General features: G+C 35.2%; 1 protein-coding gene across 6 annotated transcripts in view; it reads right to left on the reverse strand.

The window, feature by feature from the left end:
* Window positions 1–19727, reverse strand: part of USP28 (ubiquitin specific peptidase 28) — a 73103-nt gene that overhangs the window by 8032 nt on the left and 45344 nt on the right. For 2 of the 6 annotated variants that reach the window (XM_051987001.1, XM_051987002.1), the window contains exons 8-20: window positions 17479–17552; window positions 16529–16608; window positions 15959–16107; window positions 14198–14325; window positions 13796–13891; window positions 12588–12746; window positions 8367–8590; window positions 6343–6413; window positions 4747–4975; window positions 2668–2865; window positions 1860–1999; window positions 1481–1666; window positions 272–367 (exon numbers count right to left, since the gene is read on the reverse strand). In XM_051987001.1, coding sequence (XP_051842961.1) covers window positions 272–367; window positions 1481–1666; window positions 1860–1999; window positions 2668–2865; window positions 4747–4975; window positions 6343–6413; window positions 8367–8590; window positions 12588–12746; window positions 13796–13891; window positions 14198–14325; window positions 15959–16107; window positions 16529–16608; window positions 17479–17552 — 1830 coding nt within the window. The remainder of the gene's footprint in view (window positions 1–271; window positions 368–1480; window positions 1667–1859; window positions 2000–2667; window positions 2866–4746; window positions 4976–6342; window positions 6414–8366; window positions 8591–12587; window positions 12747–13795; window positions 13892–14197; window positions 14326–15958; window positions 16108–16528; window positions 16609–17478; window positions 17553–19727) is intronic. The other 4 variants (XM_051986997.1, XM_051986998.1, XM_051987000.1 and 1 more) reach the window with 4 other exon arrangements.

Below are 19727 nucleotides of genomic sequence, written 5' to 3' on the forward strand. Positions count from 1 at the left end.
ACTTACATGCTAAGGTATGAGAAAAAAATCTATTTCACAGATCAAACAGATTTCCCTTAAATTGAACACAGTGTTGGTACTGTTCAATCAGTAGCTTCAATGAAGCTACATTAATGCAAATCAAGAAAAAAATCATTATCTGTCAGCCTGATCATTAATTGGATGGAGAAGGTAGAAAGACATTTGTAATTAGAATTTCTCCTGCTTTATATTGCTATATAAACACCATAACAGTTGTATGTTAAGGGTTAGAATTAAAAAGCAGAGATACCTTAATAAGCCCTGCTTCAGACCCATCTCGATCAAAGGCCTGACGGGCTTTAGCTATGGCCAGGATGACCCCCTGCATGGCGGGGCTCAGCATCACCTGGCACAAGAAGGCACAAAACAAAGAAAGAAAGAGGGCAGAAGAAAAGTTCAAAAGAATGCTTGTAAAAGAAAGGTGAAAAGCCCTGAATCGAAGTAGAGCAGTTTAATAGGCATCTACTACAAGTTTCACACACAACCGCTATGTGCAAATACACCTCTGTCATGCAATACTCCCATCCCCTTTACACAATGTCAAGCCTTTGCTAAAGTCACACTAGCCATTCCTATATACTCCCTCTAAATTAGAAGGACAAATGAAGACATACAGTACTAAAAATATCCCCAATAAAGCTTTGTTAGAGAATCAGACAAAATTATAGCTTCACAGAGAAGAAGAATCTGAGGCAACCGTTCCAATTTGGCACTAAGTCTGGGTATATGATGTGAATGCTCCAAGATTACAAAGTCCAATAAGATAAACAGATCATTTACAACAACCTGGAGACTACATAATAGGAGGCTACACAAAAGATGTTCTTGTAAAATAAAACCAAAGTCTTGCAAAGATTAGGAAATAAACACAACACAAAAACCTCCGTTCACAAGATAATGGAAATCTGAGAGCTAGAATTGTGTATCTGATTGTGGTTTTGATTTAAAAAGAAGATCAAAGATGAGTATCATTGACTTCAGAAAATGACTACAATTTACATACATATCTCCCTTTATTTTGGATACTGGGCATCTGGGGAAAAAAAAAAATCAAACTTTGACTCTGTAGGAATGATAGTGGAATAATCGCCATCACCAAGAACATAGATCCTTCACTTGAGAGGATTTCTGTCCAAGACAAATTCTCTCTCTACATAAACTACTGAGATTATGCAGGTGACTTGAATGTGCCCAAACCTGTACGTAAGAAGACACATAAGTAAAGAAGGAAGATGGTCATCACCTATTTTAGTCATAATTGCATGTTATAATTTGTGATGATTATTATTACAAAGACAAAACCAGTTTAGTCCTGTCTATACTTGCTACCCTGAGAAAAGGTAAATTACATTCTTTCTAAAATCCTTAAAGAAACAATACCACACTCAGCCACACAAGAACAGAAATGTAGTAAGACTAAAGAGAGACAACAGCTAAGTCCTGCACTCATCTCGTGTACCTCCTCATCATATCCATCTGCATCAGATCTAACCAGAATCTTTCCCACACTGGGAATCTCGACTTCAGAGACCTGAGAATTAGGCTGGCCAGCCGACTCAGTACCATTAGCCTCTTGGAGCTGCTCTGACTGATCTGCAGGGTTTGTTTCCTGGGGGTTGGCCTTCTTGGGCTCAGCTTCCTTAAGCTGTGGCAGCAAAAAAGGGAGAAAAGAATGAGAAAAAAAAACAGAAGGGAAGATGGGAGAGGAGGGAATGGTTAAAGATGACAAAGATGGATTTATAGATGTATGACAAAACAAAAGTCTTAACTTATAAAAAGAAGGAATATGCTGAACAATATGGCAGTGCAGCAAGGATGCACTTCTGACACCCATTTACCTCTGAGAGAGCTGCTTCCACACCACTTTTCTCATAGGCATATGCTGTGTTGGCAATAGCCTGGGCTGTCTGGTCCTTTGCAATCACAGCATGCTCAGATGACAAACACCGAACACCATGGGAAGGGGTCAGGGATGGCTCTGATAATAAATTTGTCAAAAAAAAAGATGTAAGCACCAAAAAACAAATAAAGTGAAGACACCATCTGATAAAATCAAATAGGAAAAGAACCTAGTTTAAAAATCCACTTCCCAACTTTTCCTACATCTGAAAAGATATCCCCCTGGGAATAGTGATGAGGAAATGTTTATGTCATTGTCCCCATGTGCAGATTTCTTTAAAGGTATTCAATAGTGCAGTCCTATTTCTCAATGCATCACAAGATCTTCCTATAAGTAGATCTTTCTACCTGCCTACCAGGCAGAGATCACCTTTTGAAAACAGCATTTTTAATCCACAGCTACTAGTTTTTACTATAATTGAAGTTAATAGGGAAGTGTAACTACAGAAAAACTGGGTAGTTAAGTCTTTTGCCACCATTTCTTTTTCATAGACTATACTCTAGCACTAGAAATTTATATTTAATGAAGTTAATGTTCAACAAGGAAAAGAAAGTTATTTATCTGGAGCATTTAGGTTGTGTGAGTTTCATCATCTCCAAACTATCATATTGTGAAATGAGTAATAAAATGCAAAATGGCATCAAAATGCCTGTAACACCACTCAATTTACTGAGGGTAAGTGCAGCTTACTGCACTGGACCATTAGGTGTTAAAATATGACTAGTATGAACAAATTTCTTCAGCACCTTGTGAAGTATCTGAGAAATCCTGTGACTCAGAGGTGGTAGAGGATTCAATCTGAGGAATTTTGCAGGACTGTTGCTCCTCCCACTCCTCAACTTCCTGCTCAAATCTCCAGTTATCTTCTTGGATATAATGCTTAAGTTCTACGGACAAGGCTTCTACCTCTTTCAGCATCTGGTCTGGTTCAGTTGCTGCCGCTTCTGAAGGAGACCAAAATGAAGTCTGTGTGAGACAAGCTTACCAACAAGAGAAGTTCATCAGGAAAACATTTAAGTCTTAATTGCAGGACATGGCAAATTGTTAAGAGGAGTATTTTTTTTTCCTCTTAAATACAAAATTTATAAAGAATCCCAATAGAAACTGCATCAATCACATGGTGTCAATTCTCAGAATTTATGCCATTTATCACAAAGAGCAACAAGCAAAAGTGATCATAGAGGAAGTCCTGGCTTGGAATAGATGTGCTGAACTGGCAAAAGAGTGAGAATATTACAAAGACTAGGTATCAATAAACTCTTAAGCCATTCCATAGTGTCTGACTAGAGTTTCTGATCAGACTGAAATGTTTCACTAAACCAGTGCTCATGCAGGTTAAAATATTTATGTTGCAATAATAGAAAATTATGTAATGAATATTCATAATTAGAATAAGTTAAAACCCAAGAAGGACTTTAAGACAAGAGTTGAAAGGGACTTCAGAAGTTATCTAGTCCAAACCCTTTAGTTTTGAAAGGCAGAAACTGAAGCCCACAGAAATTAAGTAACTTGCCAAGGTCATTCAGGAAGCAACTATCAGAAGTAGTGTTCAAACTGGCCCTGATTGTAGATGTGCTTTTTCCATATGCACACAATGTGGAAAAAATCTACATGGAAATAACTCACCTAAGGTGTTACTGATTAATCTGTGCAATAAGCAGAAAGAGCTCTTGCTTTGTTTGCGTCTATAATGTCAAAATGAACCACATATGTAATTATAAACCTTAGTCTTCTCTGCAGCATCTTCATACAGGCCACATTTGTCATTCACAGGTGATACCCAAGACTGTTCTGAGATAGTTCTACACACTATCTCATTTGATGATCTTTATCAGCGGCCAGTTTCAACTATTTTGTCTATTAAGTTGATTGTGAGATTTATTTTTCTCTTCTGATTCTTATCAAACCTCCATCCTCTATTCAAAGTGATCTTCCTAAAGTGAAAGTCTGACCATGTTACCCTCCCTATTCAATAAACTCCAGTGATTCACTTTTACCTCTAGAATCAAATGAAAAATTCTCTATTTGGCTTTTAAAGACCTGGCCCCTTCCTCCTTTTCTATTCCTCTTATTCCTTATACTTTTAATAAAGTGACACAGGACTCCTCACAATTCCTCTCACAAGATGTCCTATCTCCCACTCTGAGATACTCTCTCCTATGCCTTCAAATCTCTTCCCTCTTCATGGCTCAGCTCAATTCCCCTTTTCTACGAGAAGTCCTTCCTAGCACTCCTTTATATTAGTGCCTTCCTTTTGTTGATGATCTCCAATGGATCTTGTATAGCACTTATTTGTACATAGCTATTTACATATAGTCACCTCCATTATATTGAGCTCATTGCAATCAGGGTTTCCTTTTCACTTTTTAATGTTAAGCACAGTACTTGGCATAAAATAGGCACTTAATAAATGCTTACTGAATTTACTTAATATACTACCAGCTATGAGAAATCATTTGTAAAATAATCCTTACCAAAAGATATGTCTTCATACTGTAATCGTGATTACAATTGATTTCTCAGTGTCCAACCTCTCCATCCTACATATTCTTTTTATACATATAACTTAGTGAGGCCAATATACTACTTAAGCAAAATGTTCCTCACATATACACAGTATATATACTATATACATAGCATAAATATCTATCACATGCGGGAGGAAAACAAAACTCAAAGATGTTATAGAAATGTCTCTTGTGATCTCAGAAGTGAAATGTTCATCACAGTAGTTTGATCAGATGCAAAGATAAAGAATGCCACAGATCAAGCCTTTCCCCTCCCCAAAGCAGCACAACTTACTGCACTCTGCTGATTGGTGTTACCTGCAGTGAAGTGGGGCAGCTTGTCATTAATGTACATCAGGCAGTAAGCACTAACATTTCTCAGGCCTCCATAGGAGTCCCGCTCAAGTTCTTCCCATGAAGATTCAGTCACAGAGATGTCATTATATTTGAGCCAAATATTTCGGGGTCGATTATAGATATAAGCCCAGTAATGTCCAGCATTTGCCTGTCCTTCATGAACCAGAACTGCATGTAAACGATAAGGCACCTGAAAAATCAAAAGTCAGACTCTTGGGTAATTTTAAGCAGAGACTTTCCAGTCTTCCAATAGGATTACTAAAATCTAAAAGAATATTCCTAATTGCTAGGCATGTTCCTTAAAGTTTTAACATAGAAGTAACATTTACCTATCTTCTTGATTAAAAACAAACCAGAAAACCCCCTCAAAAAAACCAGAGTACTCCTATAAAAATATCCAAAATTGAAGATCTGTCTACTGCTGTCAATTACTGTGAGCTTTGGCCTTCATCCTCAGAACAGAGCATGACACCTATTTGCTCATTCTGGGAAGAGAGAGAAGAAATATTTAGCAAATTCAAATGTTGACTTGATTCTATCCCTCCTTTTCAAATCACCAGATTTCACTCTAAGCCAGTTATCTAAGCTCTGCATTTCTTCTGCAAGTAGAGAGAAAAACTAAATAGCATAGAATCCTCATAATTTGTATAACCACCGTTATGTTCTTTCAGTGAAATGATGCACTAGCCCTGTTATGGAAGTGACCTGGAATTACTGGAAGATTATGTCAGGGTAGTATGAGTTCTCAAAACTCAAAACCAAAAGTTTTAATGTAGACTCAGTAGATTTATTGTTTGAAGATCAGCATAATTGGGCTTAGAAAGGCACAGAGAACTGGCTATCAAAAAATGAATATTTTTGGTCACACCAATTCATTAAACTATTAAGACCCAGTCAGTAGAGGAAGAATACACAGACTAAAATTACTCATCTTTTCATGTATTAAGATAAGTACAATCATGCTAAGGCTAAATGTTTAAACAGATTAACAGAGAACCAAATTAAGTTTCATTCTGGTGATTCAGTGAATTGTCAAATATTTATGGAGTCATCAATATAATGTGAAAAACTATCAATGAGACAAGTGAAGATGGATTTCCCTGGATACATGGTACTTACTTCTAAAATCACACAAACTCTGAAAACACAACTAAGTTCCTTAGTAGTATAATTATTCCTTTGATAAAGGAAAAGATAAGAATATGGAAAAGGAAGATTGTTTTTTTTTCCCCTTTCATGTTCACAGACTAAACTGATACCTTAAAGGTAGTAGAATAAGGACGTGAGAATGAAATTGTTAGGACAGTCTCTCTCTTTGTCTTTTTTTGAGTCTCTTAATTTTGCTTGAGGTATCATTTTGTGAGAGAAGTCAAAGTATACAATGCTTTCCAACAATTCTTTATGTGTTTTAAGATAATACTCTATGATTGAACTGATGTATCAGTTCTGAAACATGCAATTTCAAGTTAAAAATATATTAATAAGTCTTTTTTTTGTAGCTATCAAAATGCATCAAACTCTCACATAGTCTTATTTTTCCATTTAGTCTTATCCTACCTGGTGAAGAAGGGGATCAGAGTACATTTGCTCAATGGTTTGAGTAGTAGTTGCAATACAGTTCTTTAGGTCTGTTAAAAAAAAAAAAAAAAAGACATAACACTGAAAAGTTAAATAAAGTTGATTCCATCTCATATCAGCCACATCTTTTTTTTTTCTATGAAGATAGTGATTAGCTATCCATAATTAGGATTCTTTCAACCCAAACTGTTCTCTCCAAAGTTACCAATGATCTCTTGACAAATCCAATGGCCTTTTTTCAATCCTCATCTTTCTTAACCTTTAACAGTAGCCTTTAACACTGTTGATCAGTCTCTTTTCCTTCAAACTCTTCTAAGTCTTCTAAAAATTGCTCTATACTGGTTCTCTTCAACCTATATGACCTTCTCAGTCTCCTTCACTGGATCTTCATCCAGGTCACCTTCACTAACCATGAGTGATATCCTAGGCTCTGTACTAGTACTCTGTACTTCTCTTCCCCCATATACTATTTCATGTGGTAATGTTATCAATTTCCATAGTTTTATCATGTTCATTCAGTTGATTCTGACATCTATTTCTACAGCCTTAACCTCTCTTCTTATGGCTAGTCTTACATCTTCAATTGCTTTTTGGATATCCTAAACTGAATGTCTTGTAGACATCTTCAACTCAGTATGTTAAAAAACTAATTTTTCTTCCTCACCCTGAAAATCTTTCTTTCTTCCTCACTTCCCTGTTATCACATATTCCACCATCATCCCTGTAACCAAGGCTCACTACCTAAGTGTAATCCTTCATTACTCAGTCTTTCTCAAATCCCTCAACTCCATCCCATCTGTTGTCAAGTCCAAAAATTTCTACTGTCATACATTTCTTCTATATGCCCCCTTCTCTCCTCTAACACTACTATCACTCTGGGGCAAGACCTCTTTATTTCAAGCCTGCTTTACTTGAATAGCCTGCTGACTAATCTTATTCAAGTCTCTTCACACTCTAGTCCATTCTCCACTTGGTTTGTCAAACTGATCTTCCTAAAGTAAAAGTATGGCCATGTTACCTTTCCTACTCATTAAATTCCAGTGATTTTTTTTTTTTTTTTTTTACCAGTGGGATCAAGTATAAAATTCTCTATTTGGTTTGGAAACCCCTTTAAAATCTGACCCCTTCATACCTTCTCAATTGACTTTCTTCTTAATATCCTTTATATACCCTTGAGTTTCAGTGACACTGGCCATATCTTGTTAAAAGTCACACTAGAACTCCATCTCCAGATTCTAGGCTTTTCATAGGCTGCTCTGTGTACCTGCAATTTTCTCCTCATCCTTATTTTCCTGGCTTCTTTTAAGTCTTAGCTAAAACCTGACCTTCTATAAGAAACTTTTCCAAATCTCCTTCATGCTAGAGCCTTCTTGGTTGATTATCTCCAATTTATCTTACATCTTTCTCTTTTTGTCCACAGCTATGTGCAAGTTGTTTCCCCTATCAGATCATAAGCTCCCTGAAGTCAGGAACTGTCTTTTATCCCTTTTTTGCATCCCCAAATTGGCTTAGCGATGTGCCTGGCAAAAAGTAGGAACTTAATAAATTTTTGTTGTCTGACTAGGTTCTATCTATATTACTTCCACTGACTGGTAATACCCCTAAACCTTAAGGTGACAGAGTATTAAATGAGAGCCATTTGATTCAGAGAGACTTTTTTAAAAACCAATTTGAGAAAGTTCACTGGGGAAAAACAAAAGGAAAACCAGAACAACTTAAACTGCAATGAGAATCTTAAATGCAAAGGCACTACAGAGAACATTTATAGCTAATGTAAGTTGATTAAATTTTTTAAATTCTTATTTAAAACATACTACATCTAGAAAGAAACCAAAGAATAAGAGAGGTTTAGACAGTCAAGACAACAAAATTTATGCAAAAAAGACAATGACATAGTAGGAAGTATGTTCCAAGTATGACCCAAATTTTCTTCTTCCATCTAACTTAAAAACATTTTTTAAAACAATAAAAAGTAACTGCTCAACAGTTACAAAACAGTCAACCTTGTATATCTTGTTCAATCTCACTTCTCCACCTCTGAAGACAAGTCTTAACAAAATTCATTTCCTCCTCAGTAATTGTTCGTGGAGCTGGGTGCTCAGGCATTTTCACTGAAGGTCGGGAAGATGTAAATGGCTTATTTATCAGATCACTTTGTAGTAAATTTTCTTTTTCCAAGGAGGATAGAGAAACTTCAACTTTGCCAGAGTATTCTTCTGATCTAATACTGAAGGGGAAAAAAAAAAATCAAATGACCAATACTTCTTTTCAAGTAGTAATTTTGAACTACAATAAGTTATTCACTAAGTAACATTGTAGCTTTCTTTTTTCTATTAAGACTACTTCATGGAATATTCAGAAAATCAACTGGAAAGCTTCTAATAATAATAATAATAATAATAATAATTCTTTTTAATAATAGCCTTTTTTGCCCAAAATACGTGCAAAGATAGCTTTCAACATTCACCCTTGTAAAATCTTGTGTTCCAATTTTTCTCCCTCCCTTTCCCTTATTCCCCTCCCCTAGACAGCAAGTAATCTGATATGGGTTAAATATGTGCAATTCTTTTAAACATATTTCCACCATTCATCATGCTGCACAAGAAAAATGTGATCGAAAAGAAAAAAACTTAGGGGAAAAAAAGCAGACAAAAAACAACAAAAAAGGTACAAATATTTATATTGTAACCCATATTCAGTCCCAATAGTCCTCTCTCTCAGTACAGATGGCTTTCTCCATCACAAGTCTATTGGAATTGGCCTGAATCATCTCATTGTTGAAAAGAACCATGTCCAGCAGAATTAATCATTAAATAATCTTCTTGTTGCTTTGTACAACGTTCTTTCTACTCACTTCACTTAGCATCAGTTCATGTCTTTCCAGGCCTCTCTGAAATCATCTTGCTTATCATTTCTTACAAAACAATAATATTCCATAACATTCATGTACTACAACTTATATATTCCATAACATTCATGTACTATAACTTATATCAGCCCAACTGATGGGCATTTATTCAGTTTTTACCTCCTTACTGCTACAAAAAGGGCTGCTATAAACATTTTTGCACATGTGGGTTCCTTTCCCTCTTTTATGATCTCTTTGGGATACAAGTCCAGTAGAGACACTACTGGATCAAAGGATATGCACAGTTTTACAGCCCTTTGAGCACAGTTCCAAATTGCTCTCCAGAATGATTGGATCAATTCACAACTCCACCAACAATGTATTATTTCCTCCAACATTTATCATTATCTTTTTCTGTCATCTTAGCCAATCTGAGAGGTATGTAGTGGTACTTCAGAGTTGTAAGAACCAGCTTTCTAAAGCAGACTCTTCTTGTAGACCAAATCAGATAGAGGCTTGAAAACTGAAGTATTTGCCCAATACAGGATCAGAAGCTGAAATCACCTTTTCCTTAATAGTTTGATAGTTATTCACTACTCTCTGAAACCAATTTAGTTTATATTTAGAGATATACACACACAAAACAAAACAAAACAAAACTCAAACCCCAAACCCTTCTCATTATTGTTGGGGATTATCATCAAATCTAATTGAGGAATAGTGGAACAAATAAATATATGACTGTAATGGAATAAGGGAAATTATGCTTTCAGAAAAACCTGTAAAGACTTATAAGAACTGATAGAGAATTAACAAAACCAGGAGAATATTGTACACAATCAATATTGTATGATGATCTCCTGTGAATGACTTAGCTACCTTCAGCAATACAGTAACCCAAGACAATCCCAAGGGACTCATGATGAAAAATGCTAGGCACTTCGAGAAAACTGGGAACATCTGAATTCAGACTGAAGTATACTATTTTTCATTTTTTTAAAATTCGTTTTTTATACAGAATGAATAATACGGAAATATTTTTACATGATTAAACATTATAACCTATATCAGAATGCTTGCCTTCCTAAAAGGGGGAAGATAAGGAAAGGAGGAACAGAATCTGGAAATCAAAACTTTAAAAAAACTGAAAGTTTAAAAATGCTTTTATGTGTAATAGGGAGAACATACTACTACTAACAAAAACAAAAATGAGTCAAAAATATCATCAAAGATGAGGGAAAAAACCATTCAGCCTTCTTTTCTCCATATTTAGTATATTTAAAATATACTAAATCAGACATCAGTGAACTTCAGTCTGTTACTTGTTTTTGTACAGCCACAAGTTTAGAATGCTTTTATATTTTTGAATGGTTGAAAAAATTAACAGAATAGTATCACATAATATGTGAAAATTATATTACATTCAAATTTCGGGCTCCATAAATAAAGTTTTCTTGCAACACAAGCTGTTTGTCTTATATGTCTCATTTGTCTATATATTGTCTATGGTTGCCAATATGTGGGGAGTAGAGTATGAGGGGGTATATACACATACATACACACATCTATTTTTTTAATTATTAGTGTATACCCATTATACCAAAACAAGAAGAAAAAAAAAAAGGTTTATTACAATTGTTTAAACTCAGTGCTGAGACCAAAATTTTTCTGATAGAGAAGAACTGCTTTACACACTATTATCATTGAATGCCTTTGGAAGTTAGCTTTTGCTGAAGATCTGACAATTATTTTTTTTAACAAATCCAACCTAAAATTAGGGGGCAAAACAGAGTTTATATATAAAACCTGTATCAAAACAAAATCAATTTGGCAGCAACAACTAAAAAATGTCTGAATCAAAAGTAATCTCAAGCAGCTCCACACTTTCCATCTTGACAAAAGTTAAAATAAAATCTCTATTCTCATACAAATTTGCAATGGATATATTTTCCAAGATTTAACTACAATTCCAGCAATATTTTTCAGACCTTGATATAAGTGCAAAAGAAATTCCCCACATTTGGATAGCCACTGAACTGGCAATTAAGAAAATTCCACGTAACCTTCAAGTGGAATTACACATTAAAAGGCAAGCACCAAGAGTAGACTATCTAAAAAAGTCTTCTAAGTCATGAATAGACTCCATTAAATTTATATTCTCCTGTAATGTTATCAGTATATGGCAGTATCTCTGTGTGAAAAGACATTTTTAAAGATGAAATAAGTAATATTTCATTACAGATAAGCATTAACAGATGAACATCTGCAACAATTTTGATGCTCAGGAATACTAACACTGAACCCCAATTGAAATGTTACTCTACCACCATCACTCTTCTCATTAGTAGATCGGTCTTTTTAAAAACTGTACTCAATCATTTTTATTATATTTTGAATTTCATCAATAAAAAATTTGTGGAAATTAGCCTTCTCTCTTGTAGCTACATAAAAACCTTGATTTTGTCTCTTGGTCTGCAAAGCCTAAAATATTTACTATCTGGCCCTTTCAGAAAAAGTTGGCTAACTCCCATACTATATATAGTAAAGAAACATTTAGATAGCACAGCGGACATGGAATAATAAAGTCTTATGTTCAAATCTAGCCTTTAACATTTACTAGCTGTGTGACACATAGTAAATCACTCATCCTCTGCCTGCTCAGTTTCCTCAACTGTAAAACGGGAATAAAAATATCATTGGTTGAGGACCAAATAAGATATTTGTAAAGTGCTTGGCACACAGTAAGTGCTAGATCAGGGGTCCTCAAACTTTTTAAATAGGGGGCCAGTTCACTGTCCCTCAAACTGTTGGAGGGCCAGACTATAGGAAAAACAAAAACTTTGTTTTGTGGGCCTTTAAATAAAGAAACTTCATAGCCCTGGGTGAGGGGGACAATCGTCCTCAGTTGCTGTAGTTTGAGGACCCCTGTGCTAGATAAATGCTTTTTCTCTCTAATCTGCACTCCATAGAACCTATTAACATATTTAAAAGCCCTCCCCATTCATTATCTCTTAAGTCTTCACAACAGTCCTTTTGAGAAAGTCTCCCCCACATTTCATAAATAGACTTGGATGATATAAGAGGCACAAGATCAGCCAATCACTCCATGGGAGCAGTCACCTCTCTCCATCTTTTCCAGATACTCATATGGTACTCACAGGCATCATCTCATTAGACTCTCATCCTACATGGGTGGATGCCAGCAGGAAGCACATGGCTCAGGGTCATGGCCACACGGCTAGACTATGGGAGGACTAAAACTGAAAATACGTAGCAGCTTTAGAACCCCAAACCCCGAGCTCTGCACAATTGCCCAGGACTCATCTTGAATATTCAGTGACACAACACCCCACCCTACTACAAGAAGTCCAATCACCTCTTTTTGGCTGTCAGGTCAGAAATGGGGCAGTGGAGAGATGAGGCATGCCCCGAGGGAGGCACTTCCTCGGCAGGCTTGGTGCTGGCAAACTCAAGAACATACTGCAACATGTCGGGGAGGGGGAATCGAGCTGGGCCAGAGCCATACTTCACATACCTAGGAAACAACACAAACATGCACTCTGAGAGCTAAAGTTGCTGCTGTGTTTCCTGAGACAAATCCAGGATCATTGTTGTGGAGACCCAATAGAAAGGTTCACACCAAAGCAGAATGAGTATCAGGAGAACACAGAGAGAAACCTAGGAAAATTTCTGCAGCATCCAGATGGAAAGCTATTCTGAAGGACAAGACCATGATGACCAACACATCTTTTAATATCTCATAAATAAAGACTAGAAATTCAGAGTATTTCAAATAGGTTCTAACTTTCTAAGAAATTGTCAGTTGTCCCATATTACTGGTATATCACAGTATGGTTCCAGGCTAATGGGAAGGAATTAAATACCTCAAAAGGGAAATAAACACTTCATTAGAACTGCCAAAAAAAAATAAAGCTAGACTGAAGAAATAATGCAATTAGCTGGTAGTGTCAATGATAAATGAATTCCATGCAAAACCACATGTTAAAATGATTGTCTTAATTTGAAGGATTTTTTCATCTTATCTATTCTTTACATTTATATCTACTTGCATTTCAATAGCAAATTCTGATTGTTAGTCAACAAATTTCAGGTTCATCTCTATTAAGAAATGATAATGAATGAGTATGGCGGGGGTGATCCAGCTATCTTGATCTTCTGCCCTGTAGTAGCAGTAAAGAAACTAGGAGATTCGAGTTCTAGTTCCAGTTTTGCCACTAACACTTTTGTATAACTTTAAGGCAATCACTTATCCTCTCAGACATTCATTTTAAATTCTATGTCTTTTAGATTTGAAATATTATGTTCATTTCTAATTTTTCTTGACTATTTTGTAAAAACACCAGAGTTAATACATACAACTGTACATTAAGTTTCTTTTTTCCTCTGAGGGTGGGAGAAGAAATCAATACAGCCAAGAGTTATTTCTGATGCTGTGTAGCAATACAAAAAAGTTATCTAAGCTAAGCCTGATAACGTAACCTAATAATTTATGAATGATAGTTATTACACTTTTTATCATTTAGAATGTATATATTCCTGAATTTTAAGATGTAGATAACTTACCTTTCCAATTTTTGCTGTAGAATTTTAACTTCCTCTTTCAACTTCCGAATGTGTTCTCTTTTAGTTCGAATAAGCTCTTTGCTGCTATACATGTACCTATAAAAATTATAATGTATAACTTAAGAAAATAATAATCCTTCAAATATACTTCAAACTAATATTTTAAAATTCCACTAAGTAGCAATTCCTTTTAAAAATAAAAAGACAAAAGTATTATTTCAAGTATATACACATACTACCTGGCTTCCACATTTAACTGATGCTTTCCTCTCCCTTAACTGCTTTTTCCTTTCCCAAATGCATTAAGAACCCTTCACTTAAAATATACTCATATTTTATAGCTGGAATTCAAACAAAGGCAATCTGCAATACAGTAAATTACAAATGAGTGGAGAGTCTCACCTATCCATATAAATAATCTGAGGAAATTCCAGCTTATTATGAATTTTCTCTGGTTGACCTAGGGATTGATTGAACTCAAATCTGGAGAGTTCAAAGGTCAGCACCGGAGGTAGCTTTGTAAACCATCGCTGTCAGAAACAGAAATTAAAAGGAAAAGAAAAAGAAAAATCAAGTTCAGAAAAGAGCAATATTTATATTTAACATCAATAATAGTATCTCCCAAAACTACTTCTTTAAAACTATACTCCTGCTAAACACACATATGAGAAAGGACCTTCTTCCTCTTCCCTCAAATATCCAAGGAAATGGTCTCTTATAATGGAGGTCACTCAATAAAAAAGTTAGCTAAATATTTACAAAAGAAAGAATTTATGCATGTTTTCTTCTGTTCCAAGATAATCATTTCATTTCATAATCATATCAAGATAATGGACTTATACCAAAGAGCAAAGATTAGTTTGTAAAGCAGCAAGCATTTAAGAGGTATCAGACACTAATATAAATGGAAATCATCAACTCTCAATAAGATAAAGAGAGAAATATTGGGAATGTAATGTGAAAATAGGCATAAATTTAATTATTTTTTCTCATTTTTTAAGTTTTTGGCAATTTTAAAAATTCCTATAGTGCTATTTGATGGTGGTAGTGGAAGGTTTTTTCCAAAATTATTTAAAAATATTTGGTGAGTGCTCTGTGTTCATAGGACAAGAATGACAATTACAAAGGGGCATGTCCTACTTAATGCATTATGTGTCAAGTCACAACTTCATTTGGATAAAGATATCTATTAACAACTGCGCAAGAACTTATTATTTCCCTTCAGATACCTTGTCCTTAAACAAAACACTGAACCTAGGCATTATGAGGGTTCTATAATTACCAAAGGACTAAACTTAAGCATACAAAGTAATTTTTTCAGTCATTTAAGGGTACCTACATTCTCGAATGACAGGTCTCCAAATAAAGAACAATACATTTATTTGTTTCTAAGGACATAAAAGATTGCACAAATGGTATAAGCCACAAAGAGTTTTTAGAAAGATAGGTCTTCATCAGAAATTAAGAGCCATTTTTCTGAAAATCTAGCAAGGTATGACGTTCTATTTTTAATCTTATCCTACAAATGTTTCCTTAAGATTTTGTTATGGGTTTCCCAATATCATATCAAGAAAGCTTCCTTGTTTTTCTTACAGTAACTAAGTTGGACTCTTCAATATTGTGGCTAAATAAATGAGTGTCATTCAATACTGGCACTGGAAGTTTGATTTGAGGTCTTGTATTTTTTTATCTCATGCTTCTCACCACCACTCCCTATCTATCTGTCATTCCCCATCATCTAAAAAATAACACAAAGCATAGGCAAGAGAATTTAATACTGAAAAGAAGTTATAGGAAAAATATTCTAAATTGCATATAAAGAGTTAATAAGCACTGTACTTTTTTGCCTTCCAAAAATATGAAGGCAATAGGTTCCCCCTATTTAGGTATACATCAGGTTCAAAAGAAAAACTGGATCACACTGAAAGCATGAGATAGATGTATTTTATGAGTTTTAAATGACTACAGAATCTCTCAATTATAGTAACAATTTCTCTGCCAAAAATATGCAGGCTCAAATACAGACTTTTGCTCACACCTTGTAAAATGTCAAGCAAAATGATAGGTTTTATAAAATGACAGGAAGAATCCCCTGCAAAGGATCTTAGCCTTATTTAACTGGAACTTTGTCCTTTGCAAAGCAAATAAAAATATCAGACTAACCTCTTGTCCATACTTCACTGAATGATCAGGAGGAAGCATCTCGATCTCCCCCTCCACCATGGCTCCTTCCAAACATTCATCTAAGTTCCGATAACCATTTACCTGAAGGGGATACTGGCCAAAGGTTTCATTGTTGCAAAAGGTCTTACCTAGAAGAAAATTTTGCATGAAAAAAAAAAACCCACCCTATCTCCACCATCTGCCTTCTGGTCCCCAAAACACTATTTTACAGTATCTTCCTAGAATTGGAACAATTTCTGGTGAATCAGGAAGTAGAAATCACTTAAGGTTTTGTAGCAAGCATGCAGCTTAAATAAGCCCCCCAGTGGAGGACATTAGTATTTTCCCAAAGCAGAAGCTCCTTATAAATCTGTCCTTTCCAGGAAAAGTGTGGCTTCATATAAAACTAAAACCTCTGAGGATCCATATTAAAGAAATAAAAAAGAGCAAAAACTATAATACAAGGAAAGATTTCTTAACCAGATTATTCCACCTAGAACCTGCAATAATATATTCCAGATCACAAATCAGAGATCCAGAAGTGACAACCAATCAGAACACAGCATTTACCTTCATGAACCCCTTCAGTCAGGAAAGTGCCATAGAAAAGCTGCACCATTGGGTTTTCGGATTTGTTCCTGGGACTGCTGCTTTCAAAAAGGTAGAGAATTCTGCATCATATGGTCCATAACATCAAGCCCTCCCATTATTTAAAGGTGGAAGTTATTTAATTTCTAGCAACCCCAAGAGAGCAACATATATTATAAAACAAATTTTAAAAATCACTTTTAAGAAGCCTTGCAAACAAATATATTGCTTTCCCTAAGCACCTTCTACTCCAGTGGCACACAGGATACACATGAAAACCAGATTCCTTCCTAATTTGCCTAGATTAAATTGTTACTGGCTTTGGATAAAAGGCTATTTGTAAGGATACTTTTATAACTCACATATATTTTCACCTAGAAAGTCAAAGCCTTTTAGGGATCAAATTCCTAATATCTGGATAAGACAAGGAACATCTGTTACTTGTCCAAATTTCATTTTTGTCAAAACTGAAATGGCTAATGTTGCCACCATCCTCACCCATCCCCACACAACAGGAGTAATTTCAAAATGGTCACATATTAATATAAAGTGCTGCCACTTTCTCAGAAACTAAAGCAATGTCTTCAATTAAAATTAATGCTATTATGTCCATACCAAGGTTAATTTGTGTGCATCACATGTGGTATCTGTTTTAAAGTAGCAGCCAGGTACCATCAAGAAAAAGAATTATAGGCTGGGATAGGAGCTATCAACTTTGAGAGAAGAGGAAAAGCAAAAAATCTAATTGTGACTCTCAATAAATCTATGGGTAGCAAGATCTATAAGATTTGGTGAGAATTTATTTATTTCTCCAAGCAAGCAGCCAGAATAAATTTTAAGGTATCCTAATTCATAAAATTTTGAAATTCTCTAGGGGAAAATTAAGGGTGGGAGAAAAAAGGGGATCAAAAAGTCAAATTCTTAATACTTACTTGACATTAACAGCAAGCTGGAATGCATCCTCCAGCCAATCTAGGAGCTTGTGGGTGAATTCACTCACATCTTGCTGTAAGAGGCAAGAATAGCATGGACATCAGATATATTAATATGTTCAAGGGGAATGATTTTTTTTTTCCTTTTACCCACCAAGTAGGAAGAATATTCTTTACTAAGAACACTAGAACATGAAAGCATCTTTAGAAAAATTAATTATAAGTGGATTCAATTTCACGTGTCAAATATTTGTTAAATGCACACTATGTGCTAAGCCCTCTGCTAACATCTGGGGATACAAAGAAAGGAAAAGGTTAAAGCATGAGAGGTAAGGACAGGGATGGTGAGACACTGGAATCAGTAGGAAAAGATTAGGGAGAAGGAACGGTGTGGCAACCTAAGACACTGAAGACAGAAAGTAATTTCAGAAGGCATTTATGGGTGATACTCATCCCCTCCTTGCCAAATACAAGGGAAACCAAAGGAACTATACCCCTCAAAAAAAGAAAGATAAAGATATCTGACGGTAACAAAGACTCACAAATTCAAAACTTAATTGTTAAGAGATGCTAAAGGTTATCCTTGAGGAAAGCATTGGTATGCAAATGCTAACTTTCTAAAGAGGATACTGAAATCATAGGATGAAAAAATACTTATTCCTGGTGGTTAGGCCATGGGAGAAAACTTAGAAAAAATCTTGAAACTAGTCTTATTAGGCTTTAATAAGAAACTAGTCTTTGATATTTACTAGTCTTGGCTCTTATGTCAAATTTTCTATTAAGTTCAGGCTATTTTTTGCAACAAAATCCTGAAAATCTAGAATATTTTTTCTTTGGGATTATAATTAATTTTGCTGTACCTATTTTCAGCTGTAACCCTAGTTCTTTTTATCTTCAATAGATAATATCCCAAGAACTGTGTTCTTTTATTGTGGCTGCTGACATATTTTAAGTGATTATAATTGTGGCTGAACTGAATTGTTTTTTGTTGTTGTTTGTAACATTTCTTCTTTGACCTGGTGATGTTGAAATTTAGGAATTGATATTTCTGTACATTTCCCTTGTAGGTACTCTTTCAGATGATGATCAGCAGATTTTTTTTTCTATTTCTACTTTCCTCTTTTGCTCTAATACTTCAGAACAATTTTCTTTAATTATTTCTTATATTATTGCATCAACATTCTTTTGTGATCATAGCATTCTGGCAGTCCAATTGTTCTGTTATCTCTTCTTAAGCGGTTTTCCACATCTGTTGTTTTTCTGAGCTGTTTTCCATATCTGTTGTTTTTCTTGTATCACACATTCTCTTCTATTTTTTGATTAGTTACATTTTATTTTATTATTTCTTAGTCTATTATGACTTTGCTGGCTTTCCCTTGCCCAATTCTAATTTTCAAAAAGTAATTTTTATTCCTTAAGACTCTGGATCTCCTTTTCTAGTTGGCTTTCTTTTCATAATCTTCTTGATTTTCTTAGATTATTCTTATTTTATTTTTTAGTTTTTCCTCAATCTCTCTCTCATTTTGATTTTTAAAATCTTTTTTGTGCTTTTCTACAAATTCTTTTTGGGCAGGTAAAACATTTGATGTTAATCTTTGAGGTAGAAGAGGCTTTTTTTTTACTTCAATATCCTCCTCTGAATATGAACTGCAGTCTTTCCTAATCCCACATTAACTTTCTTGGTTGGGTCCTTTCTCTTTAGTCTGCTCATTTTAAAAAAAAAACTAAGGGCTTGTCAGTGTAATTACCTCTAGTCCTGGGCGGAGGGGAAGGGAATGGTATCTCTGGCCTCAGGTCTGTTCAGTTTTCCCCCTGGCATGGAACCAGAAACTAAAAACTTACCTGCCCCACCCCCTGCAACGTTCCTGTTCACTGCTTCTGCAACTACCAGGTTCCTTTTCACCCAGGACCACCTCTCTACAGCACAGCTAAGCCTGGCATTCTTTATCAGCAAAGGTTCCTTCAATCTTCATGAATTCAAATGCTCAACTCCCTATACTCCTTGGTATCTTTCTCCAAATATTCTTCAATTGTTCCAGTAAGAACAGTTTTGTCCCAACTCCTATTTGTTTTTAATTGCTCTATGTTCATCTTGTGGCTCAGTTTTGTCTTGTTTGTGGGGGAAATATGAAGAGTCTGGAATTTTCTGATCCTTTGCACTATTTTCCTAGTATTCTCCTCTAGGAAAGAGCAAATTGAGGAGAGCCTAGCACAGTCAAAAGATTAATGGTTCATCACAAGGAACCTGG

This window comes from Antechinus flavipes, chromosome 3 (genome assembly GCF_016432865.1).
Source record: "Antechinus flavipes isolate AdamAnt ecotype Samford, QLD, Australia chromosome 3, AdamAnt_v2, whole genome shotgun sequence".
NCBI lineage: Eukaryota > Metazoa > Chordata > Mammalia > Dasyuromorphia > Dasyuridae > Antechinus > Antechinus flavipes.